Raw genomic sequence first — 20,168 nt, forward strand, 5'->3', positions numbered from 1 at the left:
TTTTCCGTAGTGGCGCGCACGCACTACAGTAAAAGCCATCTATCATTTTGAAGTGAAAAGAAAAAGAAGCATCACGGGCCGCCTCTTCGAGAACATGCCTGGTTGCAGCAAAAGGCCTGCAAAGACAAATGACAACGAATGACGTGTAATGTGCTCTTTCCTTTTCTTTTTTCTTTGGTTGTGCACGAGCCATTTTGCTACACTTTGGATGGATATAAATCAAAGAAGAGGAAATTGGAATTGAGAGATTTGGGCGGGTGGGAGGGCGGCAAGAAATATCGGTGCGATGCTTGCTGTACAAAGAGGCATATTCGAGCCGTGCCGGTAAAAAAGGTGGTTTTTACCTGCAAGCTTGTTCTTTTTTACCGCGGCTTAATTTGGTACAACAGGGCAGGCAAGGCGGAGAGTGAGAGACAGACAGACAGAAAAGAAGAACGGGAGAGAGAGAGAGAGAGAGAGAGAGAGAGTGGGGGTTAAAACAGAGGAGAAGTTGTTTGCCAGCCGAAGACCAGCGGGCTGTTCACGCGGTGCATGTGGCCGTCCCTCCACGTCAGCGAGCCGAACTCGTAATGCGCCAAGCCGGGCCCCAGCTCGCCCACCGAGCTGGCCTCGCACGTCACCGTGTAGCTCTGCTTCTCGTTCAGCCTCCTGAACGCCAGTGTCTCCGGCTCCACCCTCACCACCACCCCCCCTGGCGCCACCACCTCCGACACGTATCGCGAATCCGCAGCTCCCACGTTCGTTACGGTCCTCGTCAGCGTGGTCACGAACCTCGCCCTTCCCCCCGCCCCCGCAGGCGCGCCCGCTGAGCTGGCGTTCTGCGTGAATATGAACGACAGCGACGGGTAGTTGAGGTTAGCCGCCGTCAGCACCCTGGCGGAGCAGTTCTGCTCGCCCTTCGTGAAGGAAAGCAGCCACTTGTCGGTGTAGTTGAGCCCGCACAGGAAGTCCAGGTAATCCTGCGCTGCCACGTCGTACACCAAACCGGGGTTCAGGGCCTCCGCCGAGCTTACGTGGCCCGCGCCATAAGCCAGGGGCGTGGATGAGTTGGCCGTGGCGCCGTCCAGGAGCGTGCTGCCCGAGTTGTCCACGTGGAAGGCCGTGGTCATGAGGGCGGACTTGATGGCGGCAGGGCTCCAGTCCGGATGGGCGGCCTTCAGGAGCGCGGCCAGGCCGCTGACGTGCGGGCAGGACATGGAGGTGCCGGACATTATGTTGAAGCCAACCACCCGGTCATCGCCACTGAGCTCCGTCGGGCCGATCCGCGCCGTCCACGCGGCCAGGATGTTGACGCCCGGCGCTGTCACGTCCGGCTTCAGTATCTCCGGGTTGGCCGCGTTGGGCCCCCTGGACGAGAAGGCGGCCATAACGGGTGCCGGCTTTACGCCCAGCACCGTGCCTGAGAAGTGAATGCTGGCCGTCGGATGGCGCGTACCTGCAACGTAGGCCTTGATGGCCAGGCCCTCGTTGTAGCCCACCAACGTGGCGGGGAGGACGTGGCTGTCGGCGATTAGCTCCTCGCCGTTGATCTGGGCATTGGCCAGGATCATCCCTGCGCCGCCGGCTTGCTTGACGACCATGCCCTTGGAGGCCCTGGCGCTGATACCGCGGTCGCACACCACGATCTTTCCTTTGACAAGGGCTGGCGACAAGGAGCCTGCAATGCACAAGTTGGCTGTGACGTTGGTCATGCCAGGCAGGCCTGCCGCGCCAGCGTAGATCAAGGGGATCTGGAGAAGCACGCAAGTTTTGCTTTTTAGACATCCGACACGCGTGGCATAGATTGATTGGCTCAATCAATAACCTACTCATTGGCGAGTTTAACATAATTAAGAAATAGAAGACATTATCTCAATATTCGGGCAGAGAAATGGGAGATAAATAGTAAACTACCTGGCGCTGGCCGAGCTCCTTGCCGGCGTATAAAGAGACGCCCCTGTAAGTGGCACCGTTACCGAGCTTAACAAACGCCGGGAAATCTCGGTCGAGAGTGCTGGCGCCGACCGTGAGGAGCCAGGGGGCGACGTTGGTGACAGACTGTGGCGACGGGCCGCCGTTGCCGGCGGAGCAGGACACCAGGACGCCGTGCTGCATGGCGCCGAAGCTGCCGATGGCCACGGGGTCCAGGAAGTACGGCAGGATGCCGCCGCCGATGGACAGCGAGATGACGTCAACACCGTCGGCAACGGCCTCGTCGAAGGCGGCCAGCAGGTCGGTGTTGAAGCAGCCGCCCTTCCAGCAGACCTTGTAGGCAGCGATGCGGGCGCGGGTGGCGATGCCGCGGGCGATTCCGGGGGCGGAGCCCAGGAGGCTGGCGCCGGCAACGCGGCTGCCGGCGGCAGTGGAGGCTGTGTGGGTGCCGTGGCCCTCGCTGTCCCGCGGGGACTTGTACTCTTCGGTTTCGTTGATGGGACCGACGGCCGCCTCGTAGCCCTTGTAGAAGCTGCGGGCGCCGACGAGCTTGCGGTTGCAGAGAGAAGGCGAGAAGGCCGGCCCGGTCTCGCAGCCGCCGCGCCACCGCGCCGGGACGGGTCCTAGGGACGCGTCAGCGAAGCTGGGCCGCTCCGGCCACACCCCCGAGTCCATCACCCCGATGATGACTTCGTCGCCGAAGTCGGAGTCCGGCCACAGCCCCGCGCCCGTCCGCAGCCCCAGGAACTCCGGCGTTCGCGTCGTGTGTAGCTCCGCTGCCGCGTCCGCCATCACCCCGAGCACGCCCTCCGCTGCCTCCACCGCCTCCGCCTGTGCCGCCGTCAGCCGCGCCGCGAAGCCGTGGAACACGTTGTCGTACACATACATCAGGCCGCTGCCCGCCGCGCCGTCGGACTTAGCAGCCGCTACCACCGATGCGTACCAGTCAGCGTGCGCCGCGAAGCCGGCGGGCCTCCGCGCCTTGGACACAGACACTATGTATGCTGTCTCCTCGTCTGCAGCTTCCCCGCTTGCTGCGGCAGCTATCAGGGAGGCAAACAGCAAGCCCGCAGCAAACACGGGCAAAGCAGAGGCCGCCCCCATTGCGGCTCTCTTAATAGGAGCTGGAAGCTCTTGCGGCAGCTACGGGAGCAGCTGAAGAAGGGGCGGGACTCGAGAGAGGGATGCTAACCAGTCGATGAGGTGAGTGCTGCGAGTAGAGTGGGTTTTGCCTTGCGCCAGAAGAGAGAATGATGAGCGTTCGCCTTTCTTTTGTTTCTCATAATGGAATATAAGCTGGATCTAGCGAAAAGCGCCCAAGTCTCTTCTTTTCTATCTTTCGGAGGAAAGACAGATCATCAGCAATAGGCAATTCGACGTATCGGACACATAATGGTCGACACACAAGCTTGCTGTCCGGCTTGCTTGCTAGCGTGCAATGCCAGCAAGAGAGAGAGAGAGAGGAGGGGACAAATATGCTTGTATTACAATCCTTTCTAACCAAAGCAGAATCTCGTCTCTCATCGTCTATGAGTCCACGACGTATGACACGAGCCTAATTTTGCCAGCCCCCTTCAGAAAAATGCTTCTTAATTAGCGCGTAATAAATTAGTTGCCAAGGGACGCGCAATTAATTAGGTGCCAAAGGAATCCCTGTCTCTCTGTTTTTGTGGCCTCGATATTCGATAAGAGCTCAAATGATTCTCTCTCTCTCTCTCTCTCTCTCTCTCTCTCCAGTGGTGGGCTCGAGGGTCCGAGGGAGACCGATCGGCGAATCGCGATGACTCCATGACAAGCACAAGCTTTGCTTAAGACTCACAACAACCGAAAGTTGCACTGCCCTCACAGTGATTTAAAAATGACACACTTTTGCCTTGGCTTTGGCTTTTCCAAATAGCCTCTCTCTCTCTCTCTCTCTCTCTCTCTCTCTCGTGATCTCATCTTTTACCCCGGAACTTGGAAGCTTGTTCTCAAGCGAGAGGGAGACCGACAAACCCTGGCTACCTACCATCCATCCCGCAATCATCCAAACTTTAACATTTCACGGGGAGGTCGTATCATCATTTGTTCATTACATGCCATTGTGACACGTCACCCTCGCCTTCTAAGTTCTCTCCCTGCCACAAGATCCAATCATCAACCTATATAGAGCTCACAGCTTCTAGAACCGCTGGCCTTAGTCGCATGTCTTGATGAGCCAACGTTATTAAATGCCAAGCACATCCACCTTACCATATGCGGAACTTTTTCAATACAAGACCATAAGTCAAATTGGAAGGGTAGAACAAGCAAACTCTTTTAATTGATTGAAGATCAGCATCATTCTTCATTTCCCTTTAAAAATTAAAACCAAAGGCCAAAACCCTCTTTGAACTTGTGTTGGAACCTTCACTTTTTCTAGCAAGCACTCGCCAACAAGCTCACAAAGTTTCTTAGGCCACAGAGGGTTCAAATTGCCGAGCACCAACAATTGGTGCATTGAAAGTTGGATTGTTGATCCATTGTTCCAAAATCTAGCAAAACCACATATACATTTTAAGTATAGCTACCCTTAGAAAGTTGGGCCACATGAGAGGATTCGAATACACAAATTTTGATATCCTTATAAAAGTGGGCGATAACTTTTAAAAGGTGGTGATTCAAGATGTTGTCAAACCTACAAGTATAGATAGAGTTCATCTACAAAAAAAAGAACCCCATGTCTATTTGTGTTAACAAGCAATTTTTTCCATGAAACTTGTGTGAGCCAAAAAATGCAATTGATTTTTAAAGCATGGTTGAGGTATGATGGGGTAAGCTTCAACCACAATAATTCTATCTTGCAATCAAACATTGAGTGTGGAGATTAACCACCATGCATGCCATGCATTCCTCAACTAAACACTTGTAAAGCATTCACTATGAAAGATCATCATACATACCTTCAAATTTCCCAACTAAATATTTGCAAGAGCAATGTCCAACTCTCTTCAAGGTCCTATAGATACAACCATCATACATTGGGACAAAGCTCAATGAAGTGTCAACCTTAATAGCATATTTTAACACTATTAACAAGCATAAGAACTTCCAAAGCCATTGCTTCAATTAATCTAAAGGTCTTTGTTAGAACTTAATAGCTAAATATTTGCATTGTTTGATTGTGTTATTCTTAATTGTGGCTCCAAAACGTGCTACTTTAGGTACCTAAACAACTTCCAATATGTATATTTCTTTTATTATTGCATTTATACATACATTTATATGGTGTGCCTTGGTATGTTGCTTACTTATATGTCTTAAGACATTGCCCTCTTTGACAGGAAGTTAATCATCTAGTCCAATTACTAAGATGACTAATAAATTTACTACCCTATTATTGTGTCACCAAAAATGGAAGCCATATGTAACTTGCAAGTTTAAAAAATGAAGCTCAAAACAAACACAAATGAGCATGATATATCTAGATCATATTGAGCGCTCTTAAATTTACTTTGCAATCCTTATGGACTTTCCCTTTTTCACTACTTGCTTGCTTATAATCATAAGTAAAACAATATATATATAATCTACAATTGAACATTTGTTAGCTTCTACAAGCCTGATGAAATGAATATCTATACTACTATATTATTTTCATTATAGGTTTGAAAAGCCTCGAAACTCCAAAGGGCTTCCCCAACCTACCCCCTTCCCAAAAAACCCCTCTCTCTCATATGTAATCTCTCCCTCTTCCCCCTCCCTTTTTTAATTAAACCCCCCATCTCTCTCTCTCTCTCTCTCTGATTAAACTTTTTAATTTAAACTTTCCTCCTTTTTTCTCTTTTTTCATTCTCTTTTAATTAAATAAGTTAAAATTTTATTTCCTATTTAGTTACATGTTTTAAAAGTATTTTTAATTTAAAAAATTTCACATACTTTGAGAGAGAGAGAGCGGAAAGGGAGAGGAGGAGAGAGAGAGAGAGAGAGAAAGAGAGAGAGAGAGACACACACACAATGCAAGAGAGATAACAAAAAAGAGAAGAGAGATAAGCAAAGAGAGAAGGAATAAACAAGGGAAGAGAGAGAAAAAAAAGATGAGAGAAGGAAAAGAGAGGAGAGGGAAAATCAATGATGAAAGATAAGAGAAGAAACAAGAGGAGATAGAAAATTAAAAATCACGAGAAAGGGGAGAAAAAAAGGAAAGAGAAGAAGAAGAAAAGAAGAGAGAGAAAGAGAAATTAGAAATTAAAAAAAAGGTGGAGAGAGAAAGGGGGAAAAGACGAGAGGGAAAAGAGGGAAGAGGGAGAGAGAAGAAGAAGAAGAAGAGAGAGAGAGAGGGGTTGAGAGTAACAGAAAAGAGAGAGAGGGGTTGAGAAGAGAAAAAAATGAAAAAATATTGCAAAGAGAGAGAAATAGCAAAGAGAGAAGGAAAACATTGGAGAGAGAAAATTAACAAAGTAGGGAGAGAGGGAAGAGAGAGAATAAGAAAAGAAAAAGAGGAGGGAGAAAAATGAGAAAAGAGAGAGAGGGATAAAAAATATGAGAGAGAGAGAGAGAGGTGTCATCTCTCCCTCTCTCTTCCCTCTTCACTTTTTAATTAAACTCCCCATCTCTCTCACGTGTAAGCTCTCTCTCTCTCTCAAACTTTTTACAAATGTCTCTTTCTCCCCCTTTTTAATTCAAAAGTTTCTCTCTTTCTCTCTCTCTCTCTCTCTCTCTCAGTTAGATTAACATTTTTAAAAGCCTTTTTTAATTTAAATTTTTTTCACATACTTTGAGAGAGGAGGGGGAGGGAGAGAGAGAAGGAGAAGGGGGAGAGAGAGAGAAAGAGAGAGAGAGAGAGAGAGAGAGAGTGTGTGTGTGTGTGAAGAAGAAGAAGAAGAAGAAGAAGAGAGAGAATATGAACACAAAGAGAGAGAAATATAAAAGGCAAGGAGAGAGGGGGAGAGAAGTAGAGAGAGAACAAAAAAGAGGAGAGAGATAAGCAAAGAGAAGGACTAAATAAGCAAAAGAGAGAGAGAGAGAGAAGAAGAAAAAAGAGTAGAGGGAGAGAGAAGGAAAAGAGAGGAGAGGGAAAATCAATGATGAAAGATAAGAGAAGAAAAAAGGAGAGCGAAAATTTAAAAAAGAGAGAGGGGAGAGAAGAAGAAAAGAAAAAAGAGTGGAGAGAGACATAAGAAAAAAATAAAGAAGAGAAGAGGGGGGAAAGAGGAAAGAGAAAAAGGGAAGAGAGAGAGAGAAGAAGAACAAGTAGTAGTAGTAGTAGTATAAGAGAAAAAAGAGGGGAGAGATAGAAGCACACACAAGAAGAAAAGAAAAAAATGAGAGAGAGAGAGGGGAAACATGAGAGAGAAAAAGATAGAAAAGAGAGAGGGAGGGAAAAGAGGAGAGAGGGTTGAGAAGAGAAAAAAATAAAAATAAGTTAGAGAGAGAGAGAGAGAAATAGCAAAGAGAGAAGGAAAAGGTAGGAGAGAGGAAAGAAATTTAAATGAAAAAGAGGAGGGAGGGAAAGGAGAAAGAGGGGAGAGAAAGGCAAAGAAAAAAGAGAAGAGAGAGAGAAAAATAAAAAGTAGAGGGAGAGAGAGGAGAGAGAAGAAGAAAAGAAAAAGGGGAGAGAGAAAAATAAAAAGACAAGGAGAGGGGAGAGAAGAAAAGGGGAGAGAGAGAATAAGAAGAATAAGGAAAGAAAAAGGCAGAGAAAGAGGGGGGAAAGGAGGAGAGAGAAAAATAGGAGAAAGAGGGGGGAAATAGGGGAGAGAAAAGATAGGACACAGAGAGAGAGAGAGAGAGAGAGAGAGAGAGAGAGAAGAGGAAGAAGAAGAAGAAGAAGAAAAGGAAAAAGAGGGAAGTGAGAGAGGGAGGAAAAAAAGGAAAGAGAGAGAGAGAGAGAGAGAGAGAGAGAGAGAGAGAGGGGGTGAGAAGAGAAAAAAATGAAAAAAAGATGGAGAGAGAAATAGCAAAGAGAGAAGAAAAATGTAGGAAAGAAAAAAGAAAAAAGAAGGGGGAGAGAAAGGGGAAAGGGGGAAGAGAGAGAAAGAGGAGTAGGAGTAGGGAGAGAGGGGAGGGCGATAGAGAAGAAGAAGAAGAAGAAGAGATAAAAACTAATAATGAAAACATATATAAAGTAGACCGAGAATATAGATTAAATTAATAAACAAAAGCTCTATGTCTTTCTTATTCCTATCTACCTTTCTATACCCTTGCCAACTGCCAATGGCAACTTATGCTACAATAGTGTGCATTTGGAGATTTGTTCGATTTTAAAACCCACATTTTTAACACCATATTAAATGGTTATAGAGGCTTCAAAATTTGAAACTCTTCCTTATTCCATAAGATGCATACTTTTTGCATTATAGTTTGATAAAAAAATTAGCTTCCTAAAAAAGGCCATTGTGAGGGAAATGCTATTTTCTAAACCCAAGAGTTCCTTGACATTATATAAGCAAATGAGGAGGATGAATGCAAAAAATGAAGGGAGTGTGTAAGGCAGTATGAAAACTATAAAAAGGAAAAGGCATAAGGTTCAATGATAAGGAGAAGGTAAGATTTCTGATCAATTTATCCATAGAGAATCAGGAGAGCATGAGCATGATAAAGCCTTTGAAATGCATTTCACAAAATGAGGAGGAAAAAGAGCTATTCTAGAGGTGCGCTACCATTAATTCATTCGGCTATAGACATATCCCCTTTTCAAGGATATGGATAATGTCCCACAAAAAGAAAGGACATTTGATGAAGATTTAAGATCCCAACAATTATTTTCCAATGATATGTTGCCACTCCCTTCATTGGATGTGCCAAATTTTCTCTCTCCTCTAAAAGATCCTCCAAATGACCTTCAAAATCTCATAATGATCCATACATATATAGAGCTTGACTTTTCAAGACCCACCCTCAATCCCAATCCCATGTACTATACTTCATAAGCTTCTAAACTCTTGTACACTTATGTATGCCCAATGCCTATGTAAATAATCCAATCTTTGGCAAATGTGAATCAAGTGAAAATATTATTGCACTAAAGGCTAGGTTTCTACTAATGCATATTGTTCCTCATCCTACTAAAACAATTTTTATGGTTGGTTGGCATTTTACCATGTCCACGATCATGTAACCTTTGACCTTTTTTATGAGGTTTCTTTTGGCTTCCTAAAATGGCATTGGATACATCTTTGAATTTTGGGTGTGAAAAGACCTTGGATATTATTATAGACCTATTTTAGAGCAATCTTACTTATTTAGCATCTTGGCTCAAGAGTATTCTATAATCCCTTTTAATGTTTCATGGTTTTGCATTTTGGTCTTGAGTTCAGTGGCACTTCTTGTTTCCAAAAACTCATGCATAGGCTTGTTGTGCATTTAGGATCTCCTAATTTGTTGAGCACATGAATGCCGATTGTACATAGTGTCCATGTTGTCTATAGACAAGCTTATAAAGTTTATTCTTAAGTTTATTTTTTTCTTAAACGTTCTTTATCCTTAACTAAAAATGAAATAATGATCTCTTTGCTATGTTTTTCTTCCTCTTTCTCTTCTTCACTTTCCACCAACTATTTTCACCAACAATAAAGCTTTTGTTTGAGATTGTTGGAGGTAGGTAACAATTATTCATAGCTTTTTTTAGAGATTATTGGGAGGAAACAATTATTCATCTTCCTCTTTTCCTTCTTCTTCTTTCTCTTTCTCGTGTCAATATTTAAGTGCAAGTTACTTTTGGTTTGTAAATGTGCTTTACCTTGTTTCCTTAGTGCATATAAAAGCATATGCTAAAGATTGTATATCACAAAGGAGCCTATGATATTCTTTTGAGAAATGTGAATATACATTGAAGAACAACTTATTCTGAAGAAACCAAAGGTTCACTTATTAGAGATTTACAATCCTTAACCTAGATAAGAACACATATGAAAATAATAGTCCCTATAAGGAAATTTTCTATCCACAAGTAGGGAATGCTAAACTGTTCCCCCTTGATAGCATTCTTTGAGAGGTTCATGAAATCTCACTAAAGGTCCAATTGCATCAAGAATGAAAAAACATGTGTTCTTCTAAATTAACAATATCTTCAACACCTCTCTCTCGACATTTTGTGGCTACAACTATAAAATATAGATTCCTATGTGTAAATTGACATCTTAAACCTTTTTAATAGCTCAAAAAATAAATGGCTAGACCAGAATTCAAAAACAGTTGTGAATAAGATACATCAAAGTGCTACATATTACAATAGCATATTCTCTCCCTGCGTAAATTAATAGAATTACCAAAATGTTATAGAATTATTATAGAGTCTTGTGCCACCATAATCCAAGGTTAAAAGATATCGTTGATTATTCATCAAATTTCAAAGTTAAGACTATAAGCTTATTTGCCGAATAGGCACGACCAATCTTGCACTTCTTTGAATAATAAGCCAAATATTAAATTAACAACCTCAATATATGTAGGTAAATTGATCCAAGGGAGGAGATTCACCACATCCAAGTAAGTATTTGTTCATTTGTGCAATTTCATTGAAATTTATCATTTATTTGCTACATTTTCTTTCCTCTTCTTTCTTGTATTATAGTGACATGATGAAGAAGGCAAGATAGAGAAGTAGAGGGAGTTAGAGGACAAAGAGGGAGAGAAAGTCTTTGGTTTTTTGTGCACTTTCATTGAAATTTATCATTTATTTTGCCATGCTTTCCTTCCTCTTCTTTCTTATATTATAGTGACATGAGAAAGTAGGCAAGATAGAGAATTAGAGGGAGTCATAGGACAAAGAGGGAGCAATAAAATAGAGCAAAAGAGTCTAAATTTATAAAAATCGATAAGTTTAGTTTCAAAATAATGAACTTATGACAAATAAAAACAAATTGAAACTACTCTCAAGTGTTGTAACATACCAATACATGACATGTATGCTTGAAATCTTTCCACATTTATTTCAATATTCTATCACTACTTTATTGAGAATAGAATTGCACTCAAAGCATAAGAGATCTAGTTGCTCCCAAGTCATGGGCTTAACTTGTAGCCATATTTTGTAAGAAAGCATAAGAGAATCTCTACATTAACCAAAAATTGGAGGGGAAGTGACCAAATTTGCATCCATGCAAGAATTAAGAGCTAGCCAAGCTTTTAAAATGATATTTAGAACACAAATATGTTGGATTACTAATGGAGTGTATATACCATCAACTCTATTGTCATGTACATTTTCTTGAGCCTTACAAATCTAAAATATGCATATTTGTAATAATATAATCAATGCTTCCAACTATAGTATATAAACTTAAATTATTTTGGAAGTTTTGGTGGCATTGTTTAATTGTTATTGGTGTCATCATTTCTGAGTTGGATGCCAAGTTCAAATATGTGTGTTAAAATAGTAGTCAAACATCACCCATGACATTGCCCACTCTATTCTAATTGACAATAAGATGATGGAAAAACCTAGTGTGCACCTCTTTCATTTTTTCTTTATTTCCAAATCATAATTGTCTTTATTCACTATACACGCACGAATATGCTTAATATGTATGCATAGAATGTATATGTTCACATATTAGCATGTGTAGGCACAAGCTGCTAAAACAATTTTTTATGAAAAGGCAAACCTCCTAAATCTAGCCATTTTACAAAAGCTCAAGTGTTTGATAGGTAGATTGGGGACATAGATTGACGCTAAAATAAGCAATTCAAGAGGACCTAAAAATGGATTGGTAGGCCATCGAATCCTATTTGAGAGAGGGTGTCATGCTAGCAATGCATCATTTGATTAGCAAACTTAGATTAAGTGGTCTCAAGTTTATGACAAGAGTTACATAACGAACAATGAGAAAGCACATTCTTTGATCAAGCGGTTTCAAGATTGACAAGTACAACACAATGAACACTTAGAAAGCACATTCTACAACACACATTGTTTAGAGGAACACTCAGAGAGAGCTTGTGCACAATAAATAGGTCCATTGAGAATCTTATAGGGTACATTTGCATTGGGGGCTCATAAGCAAGGGAATCTCAACGAATGATAATAAGATGCAATGAGGCATGTTGAAGAGTAAAGCTCAATGTTTTCCATAAAAAGTGGAGTGCCAAGAACTTATTCCAAACAATGGCATTATGTATTCAACCTCTTACATGGAGTCCATCGGTGCAGTTTTTAACATTCCTAACCATGACGCCACGTATGAAATGATACATCACCTCAATGTGTTTTGTCTTCACATGGAAGACTGGATTCTTGGCAAGTTGAATAGTACTTATAGAATCCGAATGCAACGTAGATATAGCATCAATCCCAAGGTCATGAGCCAAACGGCCTAACCATATGGCCTCCTTGCAAGCCTCAATGACTGCAACATACTCGGCATCAGTGGTAGATAGAGTCGCAACTTCTGAACCTTGGACATCTAAGAGACAACACCTCCAGCATAGGTGAATACATAGCCAAAAGTGGACTTCCTACAATCTGCATGTCTTGCATAATCGGAGTCTGTGTACCCCACAACTCCTGTATCCTGGCTGGCATAGCAAATACATATATCTGTTGTGCCCTTCAGGTACCTCATGATACCCTTCACGACATCTTGATGTTTCTTGCCAGGTGTAGCCATATAGTGTGTCATAACACCAACTGCAAATGCAATATCTAAATGAGTGGCTATCATGGCATACATCAAAGTGCCCATGGCTGATGCATAAGGGATCTTGGCCATCTCAGCCCTTTGCTCATCTGCCTTTGTAGACAATCGGCCTGTGAGACCTTCACATAAGAAGGTAATGGATAGACAATAGGCTTCATGTCTTGGATGCGACAACGTTCAAGGACTTTATGAATGTACTCCTTCTGTGAGAGGTAGACTAGCCCCTGATGCCTATCGTGCTTAATGCGCATACTAAGAATATGAGAGGCATGTCCCAAATCCTTTATCTCAAAGCTCTTCTTCAGCTGAGATTTAAGAGCATCCACTCATCATGAGCTTTCCCTGCTATCAGCATATCATCCACATAAAGTACCAAAATAAGCAATGACCCATCACACACTTTCTTCATGTAAAGACACGGATCCATAACAGTCATACTGTAGCCCTGTGATTGCATAAAGGCATCAAACTTATGACACCACTCCCTAGGTACCTACTTCAAGCCATAAAGACTTTTCTTCAACTTACATATACTAGGTGCTCCTTGCCATGTTCTGCAAGCCCGTAGGCTGCTCCATGTAAATCGCATCATGAAAATCCCCATGCAAGAATATAGTCTTGACATCTATCTGATACATGTCCAAGTCAAGCTGTGCGACTAAGGCCAAAACCAAGTGCAGGGTGGTCATCTTGACCATATGAGAAAAGACTTGATCAAAGTCAACTCCATGTTCCTGTTTAAAACCCTTAGCAACAAGTCTTGCCTTATAAGCCGGCTTGGGGTTTCCAGGTACCTTTCAGCTTTGTACACCCATTTGCACAGAAAAGCCTTCTTGCCCTTGGGCAGTACAACCAAGTCTCAAGTCATATTCTTATGCAAGGAGTCAATCTCAGACTGCATAGCCCTCTCCCAGGAGTGACTGTCACCCCTGTGCATAGCCTCATCATAGGTGAGAGGCTCTCTTGCATCTGTAACCAAGATATAATGCATCGAGGGCTCAAATATATTAGGTGGACATCTATCTCTAGTAGACTGTCTCACGGCAGACTCTACTGCCTGTCCAACACCCTAGCCATGTATACCAACTACTGCTACAGGGGTTGACCATCTGGCTATGCAAGCTGTACTGGAGCATGTGGCTCCTTCTTGAATATAAACTTGTGTATCTCTACCACCTTCTCAGGCTGCCTATGCATCTTGTCTTCATGAAAGACTATATCATGGCTGCAGATGACTTTCCGTGCCTGTGGATCCTAGAGGTGGTAACCCATCTCGCTTGCATCTCCATAGCTAAGGAAAATGTATTTGACACTCTTAGGATCCACCTTACTACACTTGTCCTTGGGCACATGGCAGTATGTCTCATATCCAAAGACACGTAGATGTGCATAAGATAGAGGTTTGCCAGTCCATACCTCCTCTGCAACTTGGAAATCCAAACCACTGAAAGGTAATCTTTTATGATATGCACAATTGTACTAATTGCCTCATCCCAAAAGCTCTGTGGTAGGCCTACATGGCTAAGCATATTGTGTACACACTCCTAGATGGTTCTATTCATCCACTCAGCCAAACCATTCTCGGGTGGGGTATAGGGGGCAGTCAACTGATTCTTAATACCCCTTTCATCACATAGTTGCTCAAAGGCATGTGACACATATTCTCTCCCATTGTCATTCCTAAGGCATTTCAGCCTATGCCCAGTTTAGTTTTCAACCAATGCAATCCATCTCTAAAACACAGCAAAGACATCTGACTTAAGCTTAATGGGATAATCCTAGACTTTACACGAAAAATTGTCAATAAACATCACAAAATACTTTGCACCACCCATAGTATGACAAGGCATGGGCCCATAGACATCCAAATGTACCAATACCAGGGGCTCACTCATGCATGTCCTACTAGAATTCTTATGCGTATTCCTAGTTTGTCTACCATAAAGACAATGCTCACATGAATCAAAACATGTATAGTCAAGGGGTGGTAAGTATTGCAAACTAGAAAGCATTTTCATTCCCTTCAAAGACATATGGCCCAAACAGACATGCCAAAGAGATACATGTGGGATGGAACCCACTGACAAAACATAGTCAGCAGAGGACCCATCAACTACAAGAGGTTAGAGGTTGCCAACGTATTTCTCCCATGATACTTGTTGTGTGACTTACCATGTGACTTAGACCTAGTCTTCTACAAGTCTCTGCCATGGCCATTCCCACGGTCATTCTTTCCATTACCATCTTTGCCTCTAATAGTCAAAGCATGCGATACACGAGAGGCATCCAAGTTCTTACGGTTGATCTCTTCTTGCAGAAGAGCGTTCTCTACATCATGCAAGTTTAAAATAGTAGCAGGATTGTAATGCACCTGTTCAGTGAGAGACAAGATGAGGGTGGCTTGCATAACCCATCAAGCTCCATCCATTCGCCATCAATCATAGTTTTAGGCTGCTCTCTATGCAACCTTAGTAGTTTTATCTGCAATTTCTGCACCAATAACTGCCAAACTTGGCTCTTCTAATAGGCATAATTCGTACCATCAAGCTTAGTGATGTTGAAGGTAGCAATGTCAGTGGAAGAAGATGCCATACTGCAATCCAAAACGGTATAGACAGTTCAAAACTGCTTGTTGTTTTCTACTGTAAACAACCAAAATACCACAAAAAATAAGGCAAAATGACCACGAACTAATAGCTAATGATATTGCCCACCAAGTACCATCAAAATTACATAAAATTAAGATGATTCAGCATGAAAATTCCACGTCAATCCATACAGCAACATCCAAGTGAAGATCCCAGTCTCACGTGTCCGAATGCTCAAGTAGCATAAACCCACATGCTCTATGTCTGTCAAGCGTATCAAGACACTCCCACTGGCATAAAAGCCATAAATGTCAAGCAAGAAAGCTCAAATAAATAATGTAAGCGTGCACCTGTGACAAGTGTCCAAGATCAAGCATGAATGAGACATCCCAACCATATAGGCTCAGTAGCATCCATACATAGCATCCATAGACATCAAATACATCCAAACTGTAACTCTGGCAAGCCAAGAAATAGCCAAAGTAAGCTCTGGGAAATCAAATGTCAAGCCCAAGTAAGTTGCAGTAGTAGCAATCAACTCCAAGGCAATGTCACTAGCATGTATAAGTGGCATAAGCCAATCATGTCAAGAGCGGTCAGACATAAGTGAGGTACATGCCAAAGTACATCCAAAGATGGAGATTCAAGTGCTACAAAGTGGAGCTCAAGCTCAACCACTAATCCAAAGAAATATCAAGCTTAAAATTGATCCCCAATGATCAATGCATGAAAGTACATCTCCAAAGCATGTCTCAATTCCAAGAGGCATAGGCAAACATGAAGTAATAGGCTTCAGCCTACTATTGTACATCACTGATTTACTATTGAAAACTATGATTTTTCAACCCAAAGATTAGGTCAAAATCATGGCAAAGCATGTGCACAACATCTACCAAGCATAGGCATCAATGGCATAGCATACGGGCATGAAGTAGTGTATGTAGAGAGCTCCAATGTAGATGTAAATGTCTATTGCAGACATAGACAACAAGTTTGCTATTCACACAGTCAAATTAGAGCTGAGTATTAGTGCCCCAAAGCCTCTACAAGGCTCAAATCATGGCAATGATCGATCCAAGTAGTGCCACAATGCCCAATAGTCCAAGCATGATCATCAGTAATAAGGGGAGGATGAGCTGTCCAAGGGCTGCCAGGAATTAATGCAAATCACGGTGAGTTATTGGTGGCTTCTGCTTCTTCTGCTGAGGCTATCCAAGGTGAAAGGGGGTTCAATCATGAGTCAATGAAGACCTAGCACAAGCCCAAGATAGCCTACAAAGGCTTCAGCCAAGATATGGTGTGAACAAGCTCCAATGGTGGGAGCTATGGCTCTCCCTACTCTTGCAAACTCTGTTGTACCTATAAACTTCAATGAAACCCTGAAGCAAATGAAGTTTGACCAAATGAGTGTAGGTAATCAATAGGAAGCTGAAGGAGTCATGAACCAAGTCGGAATGCTCGAGCAACCATGCTCTAATACCAGTTGAAAGGTGAGAAGGATCGGAGCTTTCTTGGAAGAGCTATGGCGGGAGAGCAAGAGCAAGAAAGAGAGAGACACAAAATGGGAACTCCAATAGTCACAATGTGTGACCTAGATTTCCTTTATTCAAACTGTCACTAAAAGAGTAAAGAATAAAGTGACGATGACGAGTGCCCACTACCTGCAATGTGTAGTGGTGGGTACTGTCAGTGTAGTAATACACATGCAGTTAGGTGGAGGTGCCTTTATCCCCAACAATGAGAACCCCTACATCCCTATTAAGTCAACCCCTATCCAAAATCAGTACATTGTCCTAAAAACCTACATTGTTCAACTTGTATGCGCCTCCATGGTACTTTGCTTCTCTCAAACAACCATTCCTACTTTTGGATTTACTTCTACATCCAACATCATCACATTTCACACTTTGAAGAGGTTGAAAGCCATGGGTATACCCATAAAAAAAGGGGCCAAGAACAATTCACATGTTTTTTATCCAACAAACCCAACTTATGGGAAAACAAACACTTTGGCAATATTGTAATGTCACCCTATGTTATTGTTAATAGCATAATGTTCTTAGGTTAACCATACAAATTTGAATCTTGCTTACTCACAACCCTTAAGATTCATTTGCACAATCAATGCAAACCATGCTCACAACTTGAAACGAATCTTAGAGGCATAGAAGGGTGCAAGGTGGAGCATATTATGGCAAAAGCACAATTAAGTTAAATTGCAATGTGTGCAACAATATCACAAGAGCTTTACTTAATTAATAATACCTAAAATGAGAGGTGGAAGATGGAGGATATTTAAGATCAAAGTAGGATTAATTGAAATTACAACATGTGCAAAAATGTCACAAGGGGTTAATAACAGTTGAAATGGAAAAACTAAAATAAATAAGAAATAAATATTCATTTTGAATTTTTTAATAAAGAAATCACAAAAGCAACAAGAAAGCTCACAGAAAAGATTGCAATACCTACAGTGTCTAAAAGAGAAACAAAACTATGAAATTTTTCATTAAAATAGAGTATGACACTCTTTTCATGTAACAAAAATCCAATAGTTCAACTACAAGAACTCCAAAAAATATGCCCTACACTCACATATCACTTTTTGGACATTCAATTTAGCTATTTTCCGCCCACAAAAAAACAAATGTTTTTACTAGGGAGAGCCCCAAAATATAGGAGGATGGATCTTGCACTGCTTCAAGAAAGAATCTCATAAGACTGTAGAAAGATGTCCTTTTAAGTGGCTGGCCTTTGAGCATTGAAGAATTGCCATGTTAATAGTGCCATAATCACAGATGATGAGAAATTGAATGTCACAACATTGGAGAAATCCCAACCGAATGTATGGCACAAGTAAATGCAGAAAGAACCTCATAAGACTATAGAAAGATGTCCTTTTAAGTGGTTGGCCTTTGAAGTATCGAAGAGTTGCCATGTTAATAGTGCCATAATCACAGATGCTGAGAACTTGAATGCCACAACATTAGAGAAATCCTAGACGAATATATGGTGGAAGTAACTGTAGAAAAGACATTCAAGTCGTATCATATCCGTAAGATCTATGCACATTTATCTCCACAATGCACACATTCCTAGGTTGTTTTATGTATGCCCTTATGCAACTAAAAATGTGAAACTCTCATGCTAGACCTTGAAGCAATCGGTGGAACATATGTGCAATTCACATACAAAGACTTGCTTTCATACATTTATTGAGCAGAGGCTAATTAAACATAACCTAGTAGGGCTGAACCCAATGGACCATTGTAAATAGCTTTAAGGAATGCATGTTCTATTTACAATGCTAGGAAGTAGAAATAGGGCTTATGCAACAAGTAGTCTAACACACATATGAAAATGTAAATAAAGAAATGAATAAGATATCAAGGCTCATCAAGTACGTCTATTGATTGGTAAAGTTGCAACACAAAAAACTGTAGTCTAGACTCACACACCAAACTTGACTTGAAATGACCCCTAAAGAAAGTCATTGAATCTCCCTCATGAGACCTAGCTACTACTGAGCAAGATTCTCGTGGTAACCTAGGGTGGTTTTAGCATGTTCACACATTTTTAACATGGAATATTCATTTAGATTATCAAGTGAATATTAAGCAAAATAGACATCAAGCTTGAAGGTACACATGGCAAGATAATATATTAGATGCATTTAGAGTGTTTTATTGTGGAGATGGATAAAGGAAGGGACATCAAAGTGCAGGAAATTTGTGCATATGATAGTTGACCATATTTTGTTCTTCAGTTGATGTAAGGTAGTCCTATTTGAGTTCATGAGTAGAAGGTTACGGTAGAACCATGTTGCCACCTTGTCACGAAACTTATGGTTTTCTCATGCTAGGTTTGCATAGGTTGACTCTTGAATCATCACTACAAACTTGTCTATTCTTTGTTTCTTTGGAAGCCATAGTCATACAAATGGAGAGAGCATTGTTTAAATTATTAAAGTGGGAAATGGTCTCGAAACACTTACATGTTCAAACACCGACTCAAAAAAAGTTTCACCACCAAAATGCTTTTCCTTTTTTGAAACAACTAACCCATGGCATTTCCCCATCCCAAAACATTTTGAAGACAAGCATTTTCCCATATTCCAAAACGTTTTTTCAAAGAGTGGTTATGTTTCTTTAAATATTATTAAAATAGTTATGATATCTAGCTTTGCACCTAGCTAATTTCAATTTGACTAATGATGGAACCACATCAAGGTCTATGATTCATTGGTGGGTGAATCATCAAGCTTTGATCATTGATTCTACTAGCACAATGTTATCTTTTCTCTTTGCAATGTTGATGATCTTGAAATTTGTCCATGTAGTGATCCTCTCAATGCTGGTGGTTGCTATATGCATGCATGCACGCACGTATGCATGCGCGCATACACACACACATGCACGCGCGCACACCTACACACACACACGTTCATAAAGGAAGTTGAAAATAAAGCATGATTAGATGTAAAAGAGGTCGTTTACCCAGCATCCAACAACCATATTAACCATTAGGAAAAAGTAAAAAAACATCAAAAGTGTGACAATAGAAAAGAGAAAGCTTGGTGAAGCTCTTGAATAGTAAGAATATCCTATACTATCCCACACAAGTAGTGATTGAAGTCATGAATATTATCTCTAATAGTATTTGAAATCATGCATATAATCTCTAACCATGGATTAGCCATATCACAGATGACAGTCCATGCTGATATCATAGAAGTTACATGGCACAACAATAGGCCCTTAATGTGACCAATATGACCACAATTCTAGAGGCAAAACTTCAAGATAGAAGCAATTTTACGATGCCAGATGCGTCAAATTCCAATCAAAACAAGAATGAAACAAATGAGAATGTTCCATCTCCATTGTACTTTACTTCTCTCAAACAACCACTTCTACTTTTGGATTTACTTCTACATCCAACACCATCACACTTCACGCTTACTCCTCCTAAGAGGTTGAAAGCCATGGATATACCCATAAAATAAGGGGCCAAGAACAATTCACATGTTTTTGATCTAGGAAACCCAACATATGGAAAAACAAACACTATG

The 20,168-nt window shown here is 41.7% G+C and overlaps 1 protein-coding gene across 1 annotated transcript; it reads right to left on the reverse strand.

The window, feature by feature from the left end:
• Positions 1 to 248: 248 nt before the first annotated feature.
• Positions 249 to 3,642, reverse strand: LOC148020785 (subtilisin-like protease SBT1.7). Its single transcript, XM_087698599.1, has 2 exons — positions 1,894 to 3,642; positions 249 to 1,730 (listed from the first exon to the last, which is right to left on the reverse strand). Exons 1-2 carry the CDS (start codon positions 3,013 to 3,015, stop codon positions 474 to 476), a joined length of 2,379 nt encoding a protein of 792 aa, XP_087554725.1. The 5' UTR covers positions 3,016 to 3,642; the 3' UTR covers positions 249 to 473.
• Between the last annotated feature and the right edge of the window lie 16,526 nt (positions 3,643 to 20,168).

This window comes from Lygodium microphyllum, chromosome 18 (assembly GCF_053477565.2).
Source record: "Lygodium microphyllum isolate KBCC chromosome 18, Lygodium_microphyllum_v1.1.10, whole genome shotgun sequence".
In the NCBI taxonomy this organism is placed as follows: Eukaryota; Viridiplantae; Streptophyta; class Polypodiopsida; order Schizaeales; family Lygodiaceae; genus Lygodium; species Lygodium microphyllum.